Below are 20582 nucleotides of genomic sequence, written 5' to 3'. Positions count from 1 at the left end.
GAAGATACGCTTGCGCTCCGGAAGAATAATAAGAAGAAAGAGGGTGAAGAACAATACGTAGAGAAGATTGAAGCAAGGCGTCTGGACTTGTAGAGTTTTCTTGAAGACATGCTCATCCAAGCAGCTTCATCAAACCGATGACAACACTGAGACAGAGACTGGTTCACCCGAAGGACAAGATTCCCAGGGAGAAACACAGCAATGTTATATATGCAGTCCAGTGCGGTGAGGAATGCTCTGATCTGTACATTGGAGAAACTAAACAACCACTCCACAGAAGAATGGCTCAGCACAGGAGAGCCACCTCCTCAGGAGAAGACTCAGCTGTTCACCTCCAAGACAAAGGACACTCCTTTGAGGACAACACTGTTCACATTTTAGACAGAGAGAAAAGGTGGTTTGAAGGAGGAGTCAAGGAAGCCATCTATGTTAAGCTGGAAAAACCTTCCCTTAACAGAGGTGGTGGCCTCAGACATCATCTTTCTACCACATACAATGCAGCCTCCATCCATTCCCATGAAGTTGGGGTTGCTTGCGTTGGCCTGCTCACCAGCGGCCACCTTTTACTTTTGTTTGGGCATTCATTTGGGTTGTTTTACTTTAGCGCTCACCTACAACACTCACACATCCAAGCTTGCATACACTACTGATTCTACATCTGCCCCATATAGGCCACATATTTGAGATCATTTGGTGTCATTTGTTTTAATAACTTGCAGCTTAATTGGCATCCCTCCTGTTTGGTATTTTGCTTGTCAGCCTTCTCCGAGCCAGGCGTAACAAATGTAATTTATTTGCAGATTAGAGCTAGATTAGAAATGATCTCAGTCCAAGTTGTTTAGAGCTCTTTACCAAAGGTCAATACAAAGTGGAATTGGCTTCTCTCTTCAAAGCACTTGAGTCAGGCACCAATTAGGTTTCAGTCTGTGCATTTGTAATAGATATAATTGATTTAATGTGGTTAGCCTGACTTTTATCTCTTGTAGGTTCTTGGACATTTTAGATGGCAATGCTTGAGCCAGGTGCTACAGACAGACGATAGCCTGTAATTAAACAAGGCTGAAATACTGTGCTGAAGGTGAAGGGTCACTTCATGAAGATTTTAAAAAGAGAGGGAGTGCAGGGTGGGGTGGTGCTTGATATCAGGTTATTGGGCATTAGCTGTGTGTTGAAACTGCTGAACGTGTCTTGCTGGTAGTAAATGTTCCTGCCTGTGCTGTCTGTCTGGATCCTGTGTGTGTCAGTGTTGTTTAAGGTGGCCATACTGAACATCTAAATGAGGGATAATTTTAGGCTGTGTTTTTAATCTAATCAAAGGAATCTCTGCTGACACTGACTTGACCCTCATGTTCACTGTGAGTCTGCTGTCTTTAGTCTGTTCTTGGCCTGCTGCTTGGTGCCCTGTAGCATTAGGACTGAATTCTGGTTTTAAATTGAAGATTTCACAGCCAGTGTAGAAAATCCTTTGCAGTCACCAGGAGTGGCTGAAAACATCCAGTATATGTATGTTTGTTCCTCCTGGCAGGATACAATATCTTTGTAAATCATGTCTGTGTAGTGTTTGTGAGTCTTTGTGGGTTAAAGACTGATCACTGTAATGAAGGGAAACTCCACTTTACTTTTGTACTTCAGAGTTTTAGAGTTATAGTAGCTGTTTAAGAGTTCTATATAGATTTTTATGAATTAGAAAAATGAAGGATATTGACTGTAAATTGTAGTTTTTACTCTAAGTAAAATGCCTTCCTCTGTGTCTAGTCGTGTGAACTGATGAGCCAAATGGGTGATAAACTGAACACAGTTGGCTGAGTGAACAAGTCACCTCTGTTACTTGGGCTCGAAGTCATTAAATCGTTTACTTAGATTTTAATTTATTCAATTTATTTATTTATTTATTTATTGAAAATAAATTGAGGCCCATGTGTTCTCATTTAAATGTGTTTGTTCAAATGAAGTAAATGGGGCAGTCTGACTTGAGGCTCAAATCACGGCAGCTTGTTCAAAAGTTTTCCTCATTTGTTCTGACTTTATCTGTGATTGTGTGTAATTATTTCAACACAATGTTTCTGTAAATAAAATGTTTTTAATAACATGCCTTTACTTTCTTAAAACACAACAAATTTGTATAAAACGTTGAAAAACTTAGAAAAACTTTCTGAAAACACTTTTTCAAGCAAACATTTCAGTCATGTGCTTTAGGTTAACACTTTGTAAACCAGATGTTCAACTTTAAACTCACACATCTGCCTGATAACTAGACTCTGTCTCTAGCCTGTGTGAATCAAACATGCAGTATAACCTTATATTAGTCTGTAGTCATGTGACATGAGCAGCTGCTGCAGGTAGTCTGTAGCATTGCAGCAGGAGGGCTCATCACTGCCCAGAATCAGAAGCTTGTGATAGGTGGCCAGAGGGACCTCACATGTGATCCTGGGACAAACACACAAATACAGAGTGAAGGTTGTAGCTCATACGTAATGAGCTGGTACTGAAGAGGGAGAACTTGGCCTACCAGTCACATATATCCTCCGTGTCAGGGTCAGGGTCCACCTGCACCCACCGACCGATGGACCACATCCTCACCAGGTTAACAGAAAAGTTTTCTTGCCAATCTTCGTTCACATCTGTGAGCTCATTGGGGATGTCCTCATAGCAAAGGAAGTAACTTGAAAGATTTGCATAAAAAAACAAAGGTTTCAATGAACGTGAACAACCAACATGGAGACAGTACTGTAACCTCCACACTCACTACTCGGTGTCTGCCTCCCCTGCCTTCTCTCCATCAACTTGGAGCCGCTCCACATTCCAGCGCATGCGTTTATATATTCTAGTGTCGATCCGGGCCATGTACTGTGTTGGCTTACAGTACCGGAAAATGGTCACCCTCAGTTGGTTGAAGTGACACTGCCCAATGCAGAAGTGAGACACACTATAAATGCACAAGGAGGTTGGAGAAAGTTACACTTCTTTGTGAAGACTCACTGCATTAAGCTTACAAAAAAGAAAAAAGGGCAGTAGTCGGGAAATTTTACAGTAGGGGCAAGCAGAATGATACAATTATAGAACAAACATGTATTATTGTGTTGGGTTGTGTACCTGTCGGGATCGGCCTCATTTAGACAGAGAAGATTGTAATCGGCAAAGGTCAACACCATCTGCTCCAACCTGTCACACAGCTGCTGAGAGAAGTCCAACAGCTGCACACATGTACACACAGTAGCAGATGTCAGCAACTAATCTAAAGGCTCGACCACACAGAGTTAATATGTTAAAACTGTTATTTGTTGTGTTAAATAAAGTTATACCATAATTTATAACACTCTTTACCATTGTGCGGCTGGCGCTGGGCAGGTTGGTGTCCTTTACCATGGTGCTCCTAGCGGTTGATTCCAGGTGGTTAAAATAAGGCTGACAAGTGTACAGGAAGCTTCGCACTGCAGCAGTAACAGCCTCTCTGTCTGTATGGCTTTGTCAACAGACCAGGAAAACAATAAGAAACATTCCTGGGTGAAATCACCACAGCAAAATAACCAGGAACCTACCTACTGACAAGGCGGTCCTGCAGTTTATTAGCTTTGCTCATGAGAAAGTTTAACTGCAGCTGGATGAATTCGAGGCTCTTCTCCAGCCCTCTACTATCCTGGAAGCTGCATTGCACACGTTCACCACACACTGGCGCCAGCGCAACATCGGCCAACAGCAACAGCGGATTCGCCTCTAAAAGTGATGATAATGAAATCAAATTTAAACAATATATAATAAAAGAAGGAAATTACAATTGTAGCCCACGATATCCAAATAAAAGTAACATCTGTGGTGCCATAAGCATTTCAGAAGTATGAGCCAAGAAAACGTGGGTAAATATGAATTACAGACTTGCGCAGTACAAGTCAGAAATTAGAACCGATATTTTATCATTTCCGGACATTAAATACACCTCGTTGTTCTTCGTTTTGCAGACTCCTTGTGTAGTCTGAGTCCTTCTGCAGTAAGTCTCCAAACCCATGTTCGTCTAAAGGTGAATTGCTGAGTTGGACCTCATCCTGAGCTTCCAAACCTGCCATACTCCAGGTCAGTTTCCGTTTGAATTAGAAAACCTGTAGGAAAGTAATAGGGATTAGCTATCGATGTATGTCGCGACCCAGGCAACTTTTAGCTAACGCCGTGCTAGTTAACGATAACAGAAGCATGCTACCTAACGATTCGGAATTAGAAAATTCTAAATACAAGTTTGATAGAGCAGCATCTAATGAGTGTTTTAAGACTAAACTGGAGTTTAAATTTCAAGTTTAGCTTGAAATTTGTAGGAGGATAAACTTTGTTGTGGCACATGGCCATCTCCTCAGTTAAACTTTGTTGACTACCTATGTCCCTGTCTCTCTCTTTTTTTAAAAAACGGCTGATTGATGTAATTTATTTGCAATTGCCTTTGCCTAGCAACGGCAATCACACTAATAAAAAAGAAACAGCTGAAGACAAGAGCAGTATAAAATCACTTAACTTAAAGAATAGCCTGTGAATATACCATATGAAAGGTCTGAGGCTGGAATACAGGAGCTGTGAGGAGACACATTTGGTAGATGAGCCTCGTTGAAGGGCTCTCTCATAGACTGCCATGGTAAAAATGACACCGAAATTGCCTAATAGTTGAAAAACTATAATTTTTTGGAAAAAAAACTTGACATTGTCCCGGAATGTCCTCTGTGAGATGAACATTTTGATAGTTGAATGGCTGAAATCGGTCAATGTATGATGAAGATACGCTGCGCCAAAAAACATACAGAAGAATAATAACAATACGTTTGGTTGCCATGGCAACCAAACTTAAATAGGGTGAAGAACAATAGTTTGATTGCCTAGCAACAGCAATCAAACTGATAAAAAACAGCTGAAGACAAGAGCAGTATGAAATCACTTAACTTAAAGAATAGCCTGTGAATATACCATATGAAAGGTCTGAGGCTGGAATAATACCATAAGATTATAAGAAGCACAGGCTGTGTGATTTTAATGTGGAAAAGTGTCTTGTGTGTCAGCCTGTCACCATGGTAACAGCCCTGCCTGCCTGTATCCATGGCAACCTGAATGTTTATCAACTGTCCCTGACTGCAGCTCTCTCTGTCCCCCTCCTAATGCATTTGCAATGTAAAAACACCCTCTACACAACTTCTGTTTTTGTCCAAACCAAAGCCTTCAGAAAAAAATATGGACACCATGAGAATCACAATGTGATGTTGCTCTACAACACAGTATAATTTATACTATAACATACTGAAGTAAACGCTTATTTTCCGATTCTGGAATCAGATCTACTAATTCCAGCCTGTAACCCTTCTCCTCATGTCCATCACAGATATGGCAAACAACAGATCATCAGCCAAATAATATGCATGTGCGTAAATGAGCACGACTCTCTCTCCCTCTCTCTCTTTGAATAAACACGATGAATTTGCACTTATCACTCACTACTGTTGGTGCTCACCACGAATCTGACTGTATGAAGAAATATGTTGCTAAGATGTTAAGCTCCTCTGCAGCTGTGTTTCTCGTTCTTCCTCTCTGATCCTTCTGTTCTCTGCTTTAGTCCAATAATCACGCAGAGATCAAAGGTATACCTTTGATCTTTGAAAATTAACTTCCTGTGTCAGCCTGTCACCACGGTAACAGCTCTGCCTGCCTGCCTGTCTAATTACACTGGAGACTCAGGTGTGTCAGCCTCCTTTCACTGTTCTCACTGCAGATTCCATGTATTTTAATGGGGGTTGCACCGTCTGAACAATTTCTCTTTTTGTCCAAACCGAAGCCTTCAGACAAAGATTGTCAGCTTCTCTGTTTTTGGTTTTACATTATGTCTTAATGGAAGAATGACCGGCACTCTCCCCGAACAGCTGGCTATAAAGGCAAAATGGTTTGGTGTTCAGTTTTAAGAGTCACACCGTCAGAAAGCCAACGAGTGTTCCTTCGAACTGATATAAAAAAATATCCCAGTTAGATGGAAGGTGCAGGCCTGAGCACAGGTTAAACAGATTTTTTTTAGGCATTTCTTTAGCCTCTCTCCACTCTGAGTGATGACATCATCCACTCTGGCTCTCAACATTCCGCGCAATGCACACTAATGTTAAACTCAGAGGAGACCTCAAAACCCACTCCAACTTTGAGAGGCTAGCGTGCGGAAGAATAAGAAGAAGAAGAAAGAGGGTGAAGAACAAGAGTTTGATTGCCTTGCCGCAATCAAACTAATTATAGACTTGCGCAGTACAAGTCAGAAATTAGAACCGATATTTTATAATTTAATGTAATTAAATACACCTCGTTGTTCGTCGTTTTGCAGACTCCCTGTGTAGTCTGAGTCCTCCTGCAGTAAGTCTCCAAACCCATGTTCGTCTAAAGGTGAATTGCCGAGTTGGACCTCATCCTGAGCTTCCAAACCTGCCATGCTCCAGGTCAGTTTCTGTTTAAATTAGAAAACCTGCAGGAAAGTAATCGGGATTAGCTATCGATGTATGTCGCTACCCAGGTAACTTTTAGCAAACACTGTGCTATTTAACGATAACAGAAGTGTGCTAGCTAACCGTCGTGGCTAGCTATAGATCTGAGAAAAACAACAAAACAATAACTACCAGAGGTCACATCCAGAAGTTTGCAGATGACACAGCCATCATGGGGTGTATCATGGATGATGGATAGGATGAGTACAGGAGTGTGAGCAACTTTGTCACCTGGAATCAGGTGAATCATCTCCAGTTTAACACCTCAAAGACTAAGGAGCTGGTCATCGACTTCAGGAATCCAGCCCACAGCCACATCCAGTGACCATCAGGGACGACGAGGTGGAGATTGTAGGCAACTACAAGTACCTCGGGCTGTGGCTGGACAACAAGCTGGACTGGACATGCTGTACAGATCACCTGTACAAGAAGGGCCAGAGGACTGCTTTTGGCAGGAAGGGGAGAAGGAGGGAGGAGTACAGCCCGCCTGATACAACACATGTGCAATAATCCATCTGTACCATTTATGCTGGTGTGCAATGTTTGTACATAATTCCTCTTATCTTTTATTTTTTACTGTGCTATATTCTATTTTATTCTATTTAACTCTTGCTCTGACTGTTGGTGTTGTATTGCTGCTGGTACCCAAATTTCCCTGAGAGACCTTCCCAAAGGGATTAATAAAGTATATTCTAATCTATTCTATTCTATTCTATTCTATGGAAAATGTTTTTTTTTCTTAACAAGGGGCTAATTGTTTATGTTAATATAAGGGCAGAAAATATAGAAAGCTGTCTGATGTTAGCATTAAGGCTGAAGCACTGCTAAACTTAAAAAAGTTGCAGCAACTGTAGCAAGCGTCAGAAACAATAACAAACAAATAATAATAAGATATGATTGTAGTGTGTTTACAACTATAACTTTTGTAATGTTTCGTATTTTAATTATGACTTTACATAAAGGCATGTCACTTTAGGTATTTGAACACGTCCAACAGGTTCGTTAAATGTAGCTGTTGACATCTGGCGGCTGCAGCAGGTCACATGACACATCCGGTCGCGCGTCCGTCGTCCGTCGTTGGACCAATGAGCGCTCGGGCGGTTTGCTGCCCTGAGCGTCGGGAGCGCGCTGCTGGCTCTGGTGTACAAAGTGTTGCGTGCAGCTCCGCTCCTCAGTCAGCCGCTGTCTGAGTGTCTCAGAATGTTTTGTTTGCACAGCCCGTGTTTTAAAACAGAGGGAGACGTGTTGTGTTTGGTGGCGTGTTAGACTTCAGCCAGCGGGACTTTTAATGCACAGATTAGCTTCCCATTGTCCCCGGTTGTGACTGTGTGAGCGGCTTGTGGAGGACTGACAGGCTGCTTTTTTGTGAGGCATGTGATACAGACAAGAGACTGACTGAGGCGTGTTCGTGTTTCACGGATGTAAGCCGGGAAGAAGGGGCCTGCTTTTCTTTTTATGAGGACAGTGGATGAGCGTATCGCCGCCCGGCTGCAGCAGCAGCAGCAGGAGGAGGACATGACGGCGGGGCAGCGCTGCTGGCGGAATGTCGGGGGCTCCTGCTAGCTGTTGAATGGCAGAAAGAAGAATAAGAAGAAGAAGAACTCCTGGTAGTTTGATGCCGTTTGAGGAATGACTTCTCTTTGTTGAAAAACGCACGGACAGCAGACGCATTTTATTTTGTGAAGTGTAGCCTACGTTTGGCAAACACCGACACCAGGAGGATCAATCCAGGCGCGGCCAGGCGAGCCACCAATGTGGATTACCTCCTGACTGTTTGAATATTTTGTGTCGGAAGACTGTTTTAAAGTTGAGATAAGACTAAAAAAATAGCCGCGCCTTTCCCAAGGACCATCTTATTGTCTCAGAGAGGAGACACCACGTTGACTTGAGGGACAAATCCCCACATGTGCTCAGAGTGTCTCTGAAAACAGCAGAAACAGGGATAACCATGGCAAATGACTCCGTTCAAGTAAGTTCAAGAGTTTGAATGTTGACCTGGATGCAGAGTCTGATGTTTCTGCTGTTTGGTTTCATTCTCTGGACTCTTTGTCCTCAGTAGGACCTTTTTCTCTCTTTTAAAGACACATTAAACACTTTAAAGCTCCTGATTTCCTAAAATATATTCATATTTCCACAGATTACAGTGAACAGTTTAAGCAAATGCACTTTATAAAAGATATGTATGTTACCAAAAATAAACCCTGACTCCTACTCTCAGATTAGGGAGCCACTAATCTGGACTACAAATTAAATAATTGAATGTTTGTGGAAGAAGGTGAAAGTTTTGACCATTTTTCAAATTTCAGAAAAAAAAACAGATATTTTGTTTCATTATTCATTCATCTACAGCTAGATGTTTAAAGGCTTTGCAAACTACTTTCTTTCATGTTCAGGGAGCCTTCTTTTTTTGGGAGGGTGATGGCTGCTCCAGGATAATCTGTGGACCTGGCTGTTCAGAACCACTCAGTAGAATTAGAAACAGATAGTTTTGGTGTTGTAAATAATGCATCATGTTCCACTGGGGAACTCCTGCTGAGCTCTGTCACCTTGGTGCTGTGTTGTGCTGTGTTTGCTCTGATGTGGGTCAGTTGGTAGCTTTGTTTAGTGTTGTGTGTTCAGAGTAAAGCCAGGTGCATGCAGGCACAATACTGATGTTTGGTGTAAAACAACACTCATTAGCCTCAACCCCCTCAGGGCTCCACTTGTTCAGGAAGGAATTAGCAAAGCAGGAAGACTGCTTACTTTGCATTTACAGGCAATAGTAGTGTGCTTTTGTAACACGTGCTGGATTTCCTCATGTTGCATTTAAGCAGTAGGTTAATTGATCTCTGTTCTGCTTGATGCGACGTCCTCAAGTAAATTGTGTAAACATATTTTGGCTGCTGAGCATTATGAAATCCACAGCACTGGACTTCACCCAGACAATATTACAACAGAGTTTAACACACGGACATTTACGTTTGAAGCAAGCATCATAAATCAGCTGACATGTGATCAGCTGACGTTAAGCAACTTCAAGCAAGCATCATAGATCATCATAGGAATAGTTTGTTGTGCTATCATGCACGTAATGCAGATTTATGTGAAATTTATGTTTGCTATTTAGAACCATTGACGCCATTTAACTGGGAGTTAATGGCAGGCAAAATGGAAGAAGGTGAAGTCAATTGAGTTTGACAATGCCAAACATTTGGAGTTGTTGGAGTAATAATAAGCTTGAAGAGTCACAAATCTGTCAGAAAAACTTTTTACCCATACTTTACTTTTTGAGCAAAGTTCATTCATTTTTGTTAATGAGAATTACTCCTTTCTCAATGATGTAATGTGTAGTAGCTCAGTTTCCCTTTGACTCTTCACATTTATTGTAATTTCCTTTGTTTTAAAACTTTAAACTGCTAATTGTTTTGGTCATTTTGTTCCAAAATGTTGTTTCAAAGTAAATTTTGGAGGACCTTCCTCATATATGTCTGATACTTCTAGCAAGTTATTAGCCTTAGCAGTTCAGCAAAGAGCCTCAGAGCTGCCATTGTGAGCTCCTTGGGATGTCCAAGGACACCTCCGCATGTAAAAAGCCTGAGTGCTCCTTAAGGTTTTCTCTCTTTAATTTGTGTGAGGAAGTCGAGCACATGTTCGTAGTAAAATGAACCACAGTCTGTTTAATTATGCTACTCTTGGTGCAGCCTGTTATGTGAGTGTTTTTAGCCACTTCAACCAGTGCTAATTCTAGCTTTGGTGTCTTTATGGAAAAGTGCAGATACCATCAGTCTGTGTCAGAACTCCTCATATGGGAAACAAGCAGCGTAGACAAAACCTCCATGTCCGGGTACAGCTAAATTTGGTTTTTGCTGCTTTACTGAGATATGCAGGGAAGACTGTGTATTTGAATTAGCTCCTATATAAACAGGAGATTATGTTTATCTGGCTTCACCATGAAGTCAGATGACATTTCTGCTCCCCCAACACCTATTGATGTATTTTTTTCCTGAGAGCACAGCAAGACTGCAATAACTGGGAGACAGACTGCAGCACCCAGGTGCTTTAGTGCAGTTTGACATTTCCTTTTCTCACACGTGGTTTGCAGTATATGTTTATTTTAGCTTCAGTGAAAGACAGAAATGGACAGGAGCTCGGTGCCTTGCTTTGATCGTTTTTTCAGGGTCGCTTTCAGTGGCTGCTGGGTCGAGAACACTGGAAACCATTATTCCACTCCTTGTGGTGAGGAGTTGATGCTGATATACTTTTCTAGAAGCCTGGAAATCGGGCTTAGCAGTCATTAGGTGGGGTCTCTACGAGAGTCCACTTTCGAGTTCATGAGGATGATGTGTATTATGTACATACTAGTCCTCCATTGTCACTGAATTGGACACATGTATGATTAATAAAGTTAATTCCGAGGATGCTCAGGAAGTGGAATCACATCTATTCTAAGATGTTTGCTTATTGAACTTGTAGAATGGCAAGCTGCGAGTGTACCTGCATTATATTTTGAGCTTGTCTGCATTGACTGTACTTTTACAGTAGCAGTGCATTCCTGTAGCAGCGCAGGATTCATGAAGGACTTTTTTCTTCGTCCTTGGCAGAACCTCATATGACTAATGTAGCCTCAAGCTGTTAGCCTTACACAGACATAAGGGCCTCCCTTTTTTTAAACTCTACAACCAGATATGTTTAATTTCAAAAGTGTTGTCTTCAGCCCTGACCAACTGACTCCAGGCTGCTCATTCTTCTTCATGCAACTCTTTGGAACGACAAGTCATATATAGATGTCGTTTTAAGTGTGCATTTGTGTAGATTTAAAGCTGACTGTGAAGCTCTATACACCTCCCAAGGCATGCCATTTGTTTGCCGCGACAGGAAGACGATATTTAACAGCCCCAATAGAAGCCTGAACCCAACTGCGTCACACTTCCTCATAAAGGTTAGAGGGGAGATGAGAATGGAACAGAGCATGGCTGTGTCACTTTTTGTTAGAGTATGTGGATGGATTTTAGCCGCTTGTATGCTGCGTTTTGTACAATATGTCTTCGAAAATGCCCAAAAAGCTAAGGCGGGCCTCTCGCATGCACAAACATGCATGCAGATGTTTTCAAACACACAGATATAATAAATGACACACACACAGAGTCAGGCACTCCAGGGAATGCATAGGAGTACTTCCCATAAGCCTTACCATGACGTAAGGAGACAGTTATGCACACAAAGTGGGCTTTTCTCAGTGCTGCTGCCGCTGCTGCCCTGTGGCCATGTAGGCAGACAGAATCCACATAATGCATCAAAGAACTGTTGAGAAACTGGAGACATAGAGAAAAAAAAGCTAATGTTAACATTCATTTTATGTCAGACATCACAGTGTAATAAAACAATGCGCTCTTCTAGGGGTGCGTACACTTTATCATGTGATGAAATCTCTTGCATGAATATGTCTATATTTAGTTTCCTAACACATGGTTGTGCAACCCTACATCCTCTAGTGTCTGGTTTATCTTCTTAAACCTTTAGCAGCAGTTTTCTTCTCAACGTGCTATGCAGAGGAATGAAGGGGCATACATTGTAAACATCGCCAGTACAATTGTTGAGCTTAGACAAACAATCATTTTACTACGTTATGTTGTGCTTCTTTCTTTTTCATTTCTGCGGGCACATTATTTTTTTTCCTCAAGGTCGAGGTGACTTCCCTGCATACCTGCATGTCTTTCATTCTTTAAAATGCAAATTGTGTAGTTGTAGGCTTTAATAATCCTCCTCACACGACTTCTGTTTGTACCTCTTTTGCCTCTTGTTCACCCTCATAAGTTATATACAAACTTGCATAAAGGGTGCCAAAGAACTCTTTAACGTTCTTAGTCTTTTAAATTAACACACCTAATGTTTAATTTGTGAAATAACTGTGAGCACAAATGTGAATGTAGTTCTTTTTATGCCCCTGCAACAGTGACAGCTGTGTTTTCGGGGTGTCATGTGGTGTCCGGCTCATTCATGTGAATACAGCTCCTCAGGAAGACCTTGGGGGGATAGTTTTAAACTTGGCACGGTACCATGGCATCAAAGATGATCACAGAAACATGTTTCTGGGATGTAACTCAAGAATTCATACAATTATTTGGCAAACTTTCACACAAATGTGATAAAATTAATGACAACTTTTGATGATAGTGAAAGGCTGACTTTTTGTGGTGCTGCCAGGTATTATTACTGTTTTCGACCATTGCAACATCTCAGTGAAAGTTAAGAAAGGAAGTTGTCGCTGATACTCCATTGTCTTATGAGTGAAATGCATGGTCGACCTGATGGGTAAAAGCATTGCTGTAGTCGGGTGGTTGTTGCTCTGAAGGGAGTGGGTATGGCTTTGCTGGGGCACAGAGGTGGAAGGGAAAGGGAGGGCTAAAGGGCGTTATGCTGATGATGAGGCACCACAGCCGCAGCAGTACAATAGGTTGTATTGTCTGACACTAGCAGCCCAGATCACATTCAGTTCACTGTGAGTTCATTTTCCTCATCTTGACTGTAGCATGCTAGTGACCACACCCTTATCAACAAACCAGCCCTGCAGCCCACCCTGCGGCAGGGTAGTAAAGCCTGGTATATATGTACATGTCTGTTATGGTTGATAGTGTTTGGGTTGTTTTAGTTTGAGGAAGGGTGAGAGTTTGTTTTCCTATACATAAACCAAAAACCTGTATGTGTTTAAACTGTGTTTGTGCTTCACGGCTGGTATGAGCCGCAGCAGCTGCATGGATTTTGCCCTGTTTCTTTATCTTCCGTTCACATCTCGCCTTCCCTCTGTGCAAACATCCCATAATTCTCATGACCTCATAGCCATGTACCCCTGCATTCCAGCTACAGATGGACCCCTCCTTCTCCCCTGACACACACATAAACACACACACAGAGGCCAGCAGCACTGAGCTCACACACTGTCATGACATCACCTATCACCCTTTGGCTATCGAACCTCACCAGCTTTCTGTGTGAGCTGTGGGAGGGCTGGAAAAAGCAGAGGATGGACAGGAGTGAGAAGGTCAGGGTGGGTCACTCAGCCAAAACATTAATGTAACAGACATTTTACTGTCCATGTCTGTTTATCTTTCAGAGAATTAAAATTGATTACAGATGCAGAAGTTTTGTCTTCATGTGTGCATCGGAACATATTTGGAATTTTTATGTTTTAGCCTCTGAAGTTTCATTATATAACAGCTGTAATGTCTCACATTCACTCTCACGTGGGCCTTGGCCTGGCTTGTCAACACCAGCAACCTTGTGCTCTGACATACCTTGATCTTTGACCCTGGCTCATTATGGCAGTGCCCAGAGGCCCCCTCGACCACATACATCGATCGCAGTTCAATTGCCAGTTCACTCAGTGGAATTAACTATCGGTTGAGCTGTTGGAGGACTGACCGTTTAAAATGTAATAAAAATATAACAGAACAGTGTCCAAGAGTTTAAATCAAGGCAACGTCCAGTTGTCTGGATGAATGAGAGCATCCACAGACATGACAGAACAGTCTGACAACTTGACTGGTAAATATAACCAGTGAATTAACATTGTTTAGTCTGCCTTAAAACATGCACCAAACATTTAGCATCTGCATGCCTTGACAAAGATTTAGTCTGGAGTATGTGGTTTTATGTGTACTAAGTTCTTATCACACATTATGGATATTCAATAATAGGGGTCTCCCCCGCTCTGGGGGCAGGCTAGTAAACAGTTCATGACTAAAGCAGTATTAGACAACTTAACTGGGCTCGTGTCACAGTGTGACACAGAGAATGTGCTGATATGGGTAAGCCTCATTAGACAGTCCTGGTTTTCAAACTACATCATACGTTAGGATGCCTCATTTAAATATTTTATTTGACCTGGTTAAGGAGGATTTGTCCCACAAATATGACATCAGACTTCTGGTTTATTAAACAAATGAGTGTTGTTAGAAACTGTATCTGTCCCTTCCTATTTAGAGTTACCCCTGCTCCACCAAGAGCTGAGTGGTGTTTCGATTCTTCATACCAGTTATCACCAGCAACCTTGAATTGCTTAGATCATGGGAATATTGCTGCAGTCAACAAGGTTGAAATAAAAACAGAGCTGAGCGTAGCATCTTGTTAGCCTATTCTGGAATGGATGTGAAATTGTGCAGAACGTGTGCCTGCGTAACAGAAATTCAGTCTAATCAAATAAAATGCAGGATGGAAGTGTAAAGACATGAAACACGGAATACTGAAATGTAACACAAAATACTCTGAACATGTTTTCAGAGAGCTCTAAAAATGATAGACCCATCTTAAACAACTGTGCTGTTGCCACTGTGATTCAGGAAGTGATGTTGAAAAATGTAACTTGGTTTAAACACTCTGATTGCAGGATCCAGATATTAACCCGTTAGCTCTGTTGCACTGCGATACTACGTTGTGTTATTCTCTTTTGCAGAAGTCAGTGAGATTTTGGTGTTTTCTTAGCTTTATTTAAATCCCTATGAAAACTCTGTAGTGATGTCACCACAAAGACTCTGTATAAAGAGATGGTAGACTTACATTGGACTTTCTGAATGCCAAATAGAGTCTTTAAGTCAAATTTGGCCAAGCATGGAAAAAATAAAATGAAAAAAAAGTAACATGTATCAGTAGAACAGATACATACAATAGCAGAAAAAAAGATTTACTTGTCATTATCAGTGTTATTATCTTTAGCACATGATGAACAGCAATCCAGTGTGGTTGGCAGAGCAGTTGTCTTTAAGTATTTAAAACTAACTAAACTCTACAATAACTTGTTAGCAAACAGTTGCGCATTTACCCTAAGGGTCTCTACCAACATTTAAACGGGGCTACACTGTTAACCAGCTAGACATAATGCTCCATATACTGTTTGATGCTGAGGAGGCAGTGCACAGTGCACCCTGTGTTTTCTCTGAAGCAGGCTGCCTGCTGGGGCTAAAAATGTCACTTTGAGATGTGTGAGAGTGAACCAAAACAGTAAAGTAGTGGACTGTACAGCTTCAAAGCTGTGGATTCAGTGTTTTCACTGGCAAAACCACCTGTAATTTGACTGAAAAGACAAATTAATTTTGTCATTTGCTGTGTCACAGCACAATCTGTGCTGCAGTAAGTTCAGATGAAGTAAGTGTTCAGTGGTTTTATGCTTCCTATCTGATGAATGGTACTAGACCAGCAACAGTTGTGAGTGTAAAGTGACCCACCATGATGCCCTCCTGTTATATCCATTCCCTTCTTTCTCTACCATCTCTGGCTGTCTCCCCCTCCTCCTGTCCAGGCCATGCACCAGCTGCTGCTCTCCTCTTCCTCCCTTCTGCTTCTGCAACCCTCCCCCCATGTTTGGCTGGTTGCCCCCCAAGAGCTGTTCTCTTCTGGGGATAATTAGAAGGAGAACTTTCAAGTGATGTTGTTGCTGTTAATCAGCCTAACACCAAGTTAGACTAAACACTGTGGGCTAAACAGCTTACAGGCTAGCTTTAAGCATCATAACACTTTATAGTTATCACTTGTCATACTTACATACACATAAGCAACAAGTTGTTGCTTATGTGTGTGGTTAATTAAATGTGTTCAAGTTGAATCAAGTAGATATGTAGTTGCGAGAGGTTTTTTTTTTTTTTATCATCAGTTTGGGTTGTGTTTTTTTTGTGTGCGTCATATGCACAGAGTGTGACTATAAGATATAAATAGGCTGTGGGAGTTATTAAAGTCTCCCCACAAACAATCCCTCTTGTTACAATGGGCTGGAGATCAAGTTGCACTGATAACATTTGCCCTACTGGGAGTTTCACGGGCTTGGGCACAAACTCAGCTGTGGGTGGATGGTTAGATAGTTGGGTGGAGCTGCCATTAAATCACTTTAAATGAGAAATGCAAGAAGACTTAAATTGTTTATTTAACTGTGGTATTGGATCAATATCTTTATTTAGACCTTTCATGTCAGCATGAAAAAAACAAACAAGTTCAAATATATGTAATCATGATCACATACCTGCTCGTCCTTAATTAGTTTATTGGTAAAGACATTGTCTATCTCTGGTATCATCACCTTTTCAGGTAACTAATCATATGTGCACAACTTGTTGCCCAGGTAACCAAGAAAATAGAGTAGAAACTTGTTGCTACAGCAGATCAGCCAGTCACTGTATGTTGATGCAAAGTGGTACGTTATTATGATGTTGTCATAGAAACAAAACCCACATGCAGTGCTTATATTTCTGGAAAAAAAAATGTTATATGTGCAAAAGTCTCAGATTTTACATTTAAGACTCATATTCACTGAATAGCAGAGCTAAGTGATCTAAAACATAGAAAATCATTTGTGTGTGAGTGAGTTTTATAGATGTTATAGATGTTGCAGGCGTAGGCGGAGCCATGAAAACAAATTTAGTCAGGCTTCTTTGAGCGGTGCGTGTTTGCAGATGAAACGGGGAACAGTGTTATGGCTTCCTCGTGTGCAGTCTCACTAACTAGCAGCGTAAATACAACATACAAACTGGTGTTAGGTCTTTTCCACTGTGTGTCCATTTTGCTGTGAGTTTACCACCATACTCTGTCTGTATCTGAGGGGCAGGTTGGTTCATGGATCACTTCACTGATTAATACTTAGTATGACATCCGGCTTTCATTCAGCTGCTGCTCATTTGAATGTCAGTGAGCGTGAATGCAGAGTGAGTGTTAGACAAACAGACAGCCTAGGGAAAAGACAGGTGTTTTGTGGTGCGTTACCTGGAGGCTGGGCTGTCATAGGAACAGCTGGCAGCAGGAAGAGGTCTCTGTGACTTATACACACCAGTGTTTCACTAGATTTACAGCTGTGGGGGAGAAACACTGCACACTTTACCTACCTACACACCCACCCTGATAATTGTCTAGCTTATTCAGAGGCCCATAGTTGTGTACACATTGTTACATGTAAAGAGGTACAGAGCATTCTCCTCCCATGTACATATCAGTGCTTTTTTTGGAAGCATTAATGAGAGTGGACTCTCTGAGGACAATTAACTAAGCGTAGGCTGTAAAATTATATTTGGCTCTGTAATTAGAGATTGGAATGAAATCCTTTTTGCTTTCACACTTGATTAAGCTGTGGTTACTCAATCATTATCCACAAAATACTTTATATAACCTGATTCAAACACTCAACACATATGAACCTTAACCCTTTACTGTTTTAAATCGCCCAGACAGCTTTGCCTGCTTCACTTATGAGCTTCATGCACGCATGTACAAGGGAATTCATCCGCTGCTCTCATCCACATCTACATATTTCAGAACTTGGCTTTTTTTAGAAGCCAAATCTCTTAAGTCATTGTCTATTGCTCTGTGTAAGCAGGCGAAAAGCTGAGTGCTTTCAACAATATTAAACATGGTACTTTTCCCAGATTAAACTAAAATGATGTAACTGCTTAATCTTAATATGAAAACAGCTGCTTGTTTATTGAACCCAAAACTGCTCTTGCACAACTAAAGGTGACAGATGTTCAGTTACCTGCTGAATCAGATCAATTGTCGTTGATTTACTAATATTGCACTGGCATCTTTTGACTAAAGTGTGTTTTTGTTTTAAATGTCAAAAGATTGTCTGATTCATTATATTGGTGTGTGTGTGTGTAAGTTGTAGCTTTATTACATAATAAAGTTATAATCCCGAGCTTTTAATGTTTCTCCACCTGTGACCATATAATCGCTGAACTTGTCTCTGCAGGTCATGTACAAACAAACACAGAGACCTGCTGCACTGGTCTCTCTCTTTGTCAGTCTTTGCTGCCACACCTGAGGCCAACTGTCACAACCGTTAACACCGTGACACACACACACACACACACACAGACACAGACCACAGACACACACACAGACACACACACACACACACACACACACACACACACACACACACACACACACACACACACACACACACACACACTCTCTGAAGGCAGTGAATTCCTGCTCTTGCGGCAGATTAACATGGACTTCACCACCTAGAGCCATACACACCCGCTGTCTCCCCGGGAGCTCTCAATACACAAATGTGGTCTCTACCCACATGCTCACACACACACGCTGTGGCAAAACACGCACAATGCAACTTGCAGGCGTGTCCTGTTTGCTGTCAGCTGTTAGTCATGGGCATGCTGAAAGAATGAACACACAAGTGGTTTTCCAAAGAATTAAGTCAGTTAAGTATCTGTTTGGGCGAGGAAATTTTAATATAATACAGGACAGTTGCCTGGTATTGATTATAGGGATCTTTCACATTAGAGCTTTACATTTCCCCCTCATAGCTCCAATCAACCTTTCACTGTGGGCCTCGTTTTGGCAGCCTCATTCCTGTTTGGTGTTTGTGTCCAGATTAGCTGTGCTGTCTCCCGTCTTGACACCTGTATCAGACAAATTTGTCTGCTTCAGTATTAGCACCGGTCTCTGAGTGTTCAGTCTAAGTGGTATGTTTGATGTTGGCTTAGATCCCAAATCCTCTGCTATCATCCTCTTTGTCAACCCTTCTTTTTGAAGTGACTACAGTGGCAAGGCAAACTGAAGTGATTCAAATGATGTTCACAGTTTAGAAAAAAAAACACAATCATTTTAATCCTGTAACAAACCGTCACCACTGAGATACAATAAATGAAGATGTACAGCTGATGATGCATCTATATGGTTATCACACAGTTAGCCTTTGAGCTCACAGGCTCATTGAGTGTTTGAAATTGAGTTAGACCCTGTGTGTCTGTCCAGTGTCTTTTCATATACACACCTGTTAAATACACACATAAGGGAGAGTAATGGCCACACTTACTACTAACTCTTAAACCATTTCCTGACTCTGTGTATGCAGTTCATGAAAGGTCTGTTGGAGCTCAGCAGCCAGTGACATGCAAAGGTCTCTTCTATACTGATGTTAGACTGTGAACTCACAGCCTCCCACTTTTCCTTCTTCCTGCTTTCTGGATGAACCCCCCCCCCCCCCCCTCGCTTTATCATCCCATCGCACCCACTCCTGTTTTCTATCACATACAGAGTGTGAGTTGATTTTCACCTGAGGACTGCAGGATGTCTGCATAATTCAGATATGTTTTTAAAAAATGAAGTGTTTGGTCAAAATGTGTTAAGAGAGCATTTGTACTTGTTTGGTGCAAATAAAAGAAAAAGAAAAACTCCTTAACGTTAAATCAAACTCCATGTTTGGAGGTTCAGTTAATGCTCATCCCTGCATTGTGAATGTCAGACTGCTTTACAGCAGCTGTACTCTGCCAAATGTGCTCTCAATGAACTCTTCTCCACCCATGAACACAGGCAGTCTCTCATCCTCCTCCTCCTCCTCTGCCTCGTGTCTGATGTCTGTGTGTTTGGCAATGAGTCCGGCCTCCCAGCATGCTCTCACATGCTCTTTTATCCATCAATCGCCTCTGGCTCTGGGGGTCAACCATCCCCTCTTCCTTCTCCACCTGCTTCTTTATCACTTTTTGGCTGACCGTTTCTTTCTCCCTCTCTGTTCCCCTCTCCCCCTCCCCTCTGTCTCTCTGGCTGTCTTCCTTCTGTCTGTCTCTCTCTCTCTCTGCTCAGAGGCTTTCTTGGCCTTTATCTCTCACGGGGAAGGGTGGTGTCTGTCTCTTTTCTCCTCTTCCTTTCACATCCCACCCTCTGTACGCAGAAAAAGATATAAAAAAAGTGTTGACAAGAGAGCTGTATTAGACAAAAGTAGTTGTTACAGTTAAAGCTATAATTTTGGCTTATTACAGTAAAAGGTCATGTTAAATAGGGATAAACCAAATCCTATTCGTTATTTCTGTTTAGTTTTGCAGCCATCCAGATGAGACAGTGTAGTTATGATCATGTTGCAGGATGATACTCAGGTCAGTCCTATTTAAGATGGCAGTTATGCAGTTACCTTAAACCCTAACCAATGCTGTTGTTTGCCAGATGATGCCCTTTGATTTTTTTATGTTCTGGTATATTGGTTAAAATGTGAAGATCTGATGCTTTTCACATTGTAGTAAAAGGTTTCAGGCTCGGGTTTGTTCTGACAGAGCAAGTCAAAAGTCTTTAATTAAGTACAAGTGACTTATTAATTGATTGATAATGTCAATTAATATTAGCAAA

General features: G+C 41.6%; 2 protein-coding genes across 2 annotated transcripts in view; one reads left to right on the top strand and one right to left on the bottom strand.

Annotated features, from left to right (window-relative positions):
* Positions 1-2297: 2297 nt before the first annotated feature.
* LOC114451525 (UPF0575 protein C19orf67 homolog) lies at positions 2298-4061 on the bottom strand. The gene is made up of 7 exons (XM_028430238.1): positions 3935-4061; positions 3540-3714; positions 3325-3463; positions 3094-3194; positions 2747-2926; positions 2510-2662; positions 2298-2427 (listed from the first exon to the last, which is right to left on the bottom strand). The coding sequence occupies exons 1-7, from the start codon at positions 4059-4061 to the stop codon at positions 2298-2300; spliced, it is 1005 nt and encodes a 334-aa protein (XP_028286039.1).
* Positions 4062-7634: 3573 nt separating this feature from the next.
* pkn1a (protein kinase N1a) overlaps positions 7635-20582 on the top strand; it is a 36071-nt gene continuing 23123 nt past the window's right edge. Inside the window, exon 1 of the mRNA XM_028402831.1 lies at positions 7635-8454. Within this exon, the coding sequence (XP_028258632.1) occupies positions 8434-8454 (21 nt within the window). The 5' untranslated portion in view covers positions 7635-8433. The remainder of the gene's footprint in view (positions 8455-20582) is intronic.

The sequence above is a fragment of the Parambassis ranga genome, chromosome 1, assembly GCF_900634625.1.
Source record: "Parambassis ranga chromosome 1, fParRan2.1, whole genome shotgun sequence".
Lineage (NCBI taxonomy): Eukaryota > Metazoa > Chordata > Actinopteri > Ambassidae > Parambassis > Parambassis ranga.
The sequence above is the reverse complement of the archived record's forward strand: the minus strand, read 5'-3'. Positions and strand labels throughout refer to the sequence as shown.

What these genes read in the sequence shown, in the direction of transcription:
- LOC114451525 (XM_028430238.1), bottom strand. Translation starts at nt 4,061, where the DNA reads ATGGCAGGTTTGGAAGCTCAGGATGAGGTCCAACTCAGCAATTCACCT. An exon ending in CCAGCGCCAGCCGCACAATG is followed by an intron (nt 3,195 to 3,324) that starts GTAAAGAGTGTT and finishes ACATGTGTGCAG; the next exon opens with CTGTTGGACTTCTCTCAGCA. An exon ending in AATGAGGCCGATCCCGACAG is followed by an intron (nt 2,927 to 3,093) that starts GTACACAACCCA and finishes GTGCATTTATAG; the next exon opens with TGTGTCTCACTTCTGCATTG.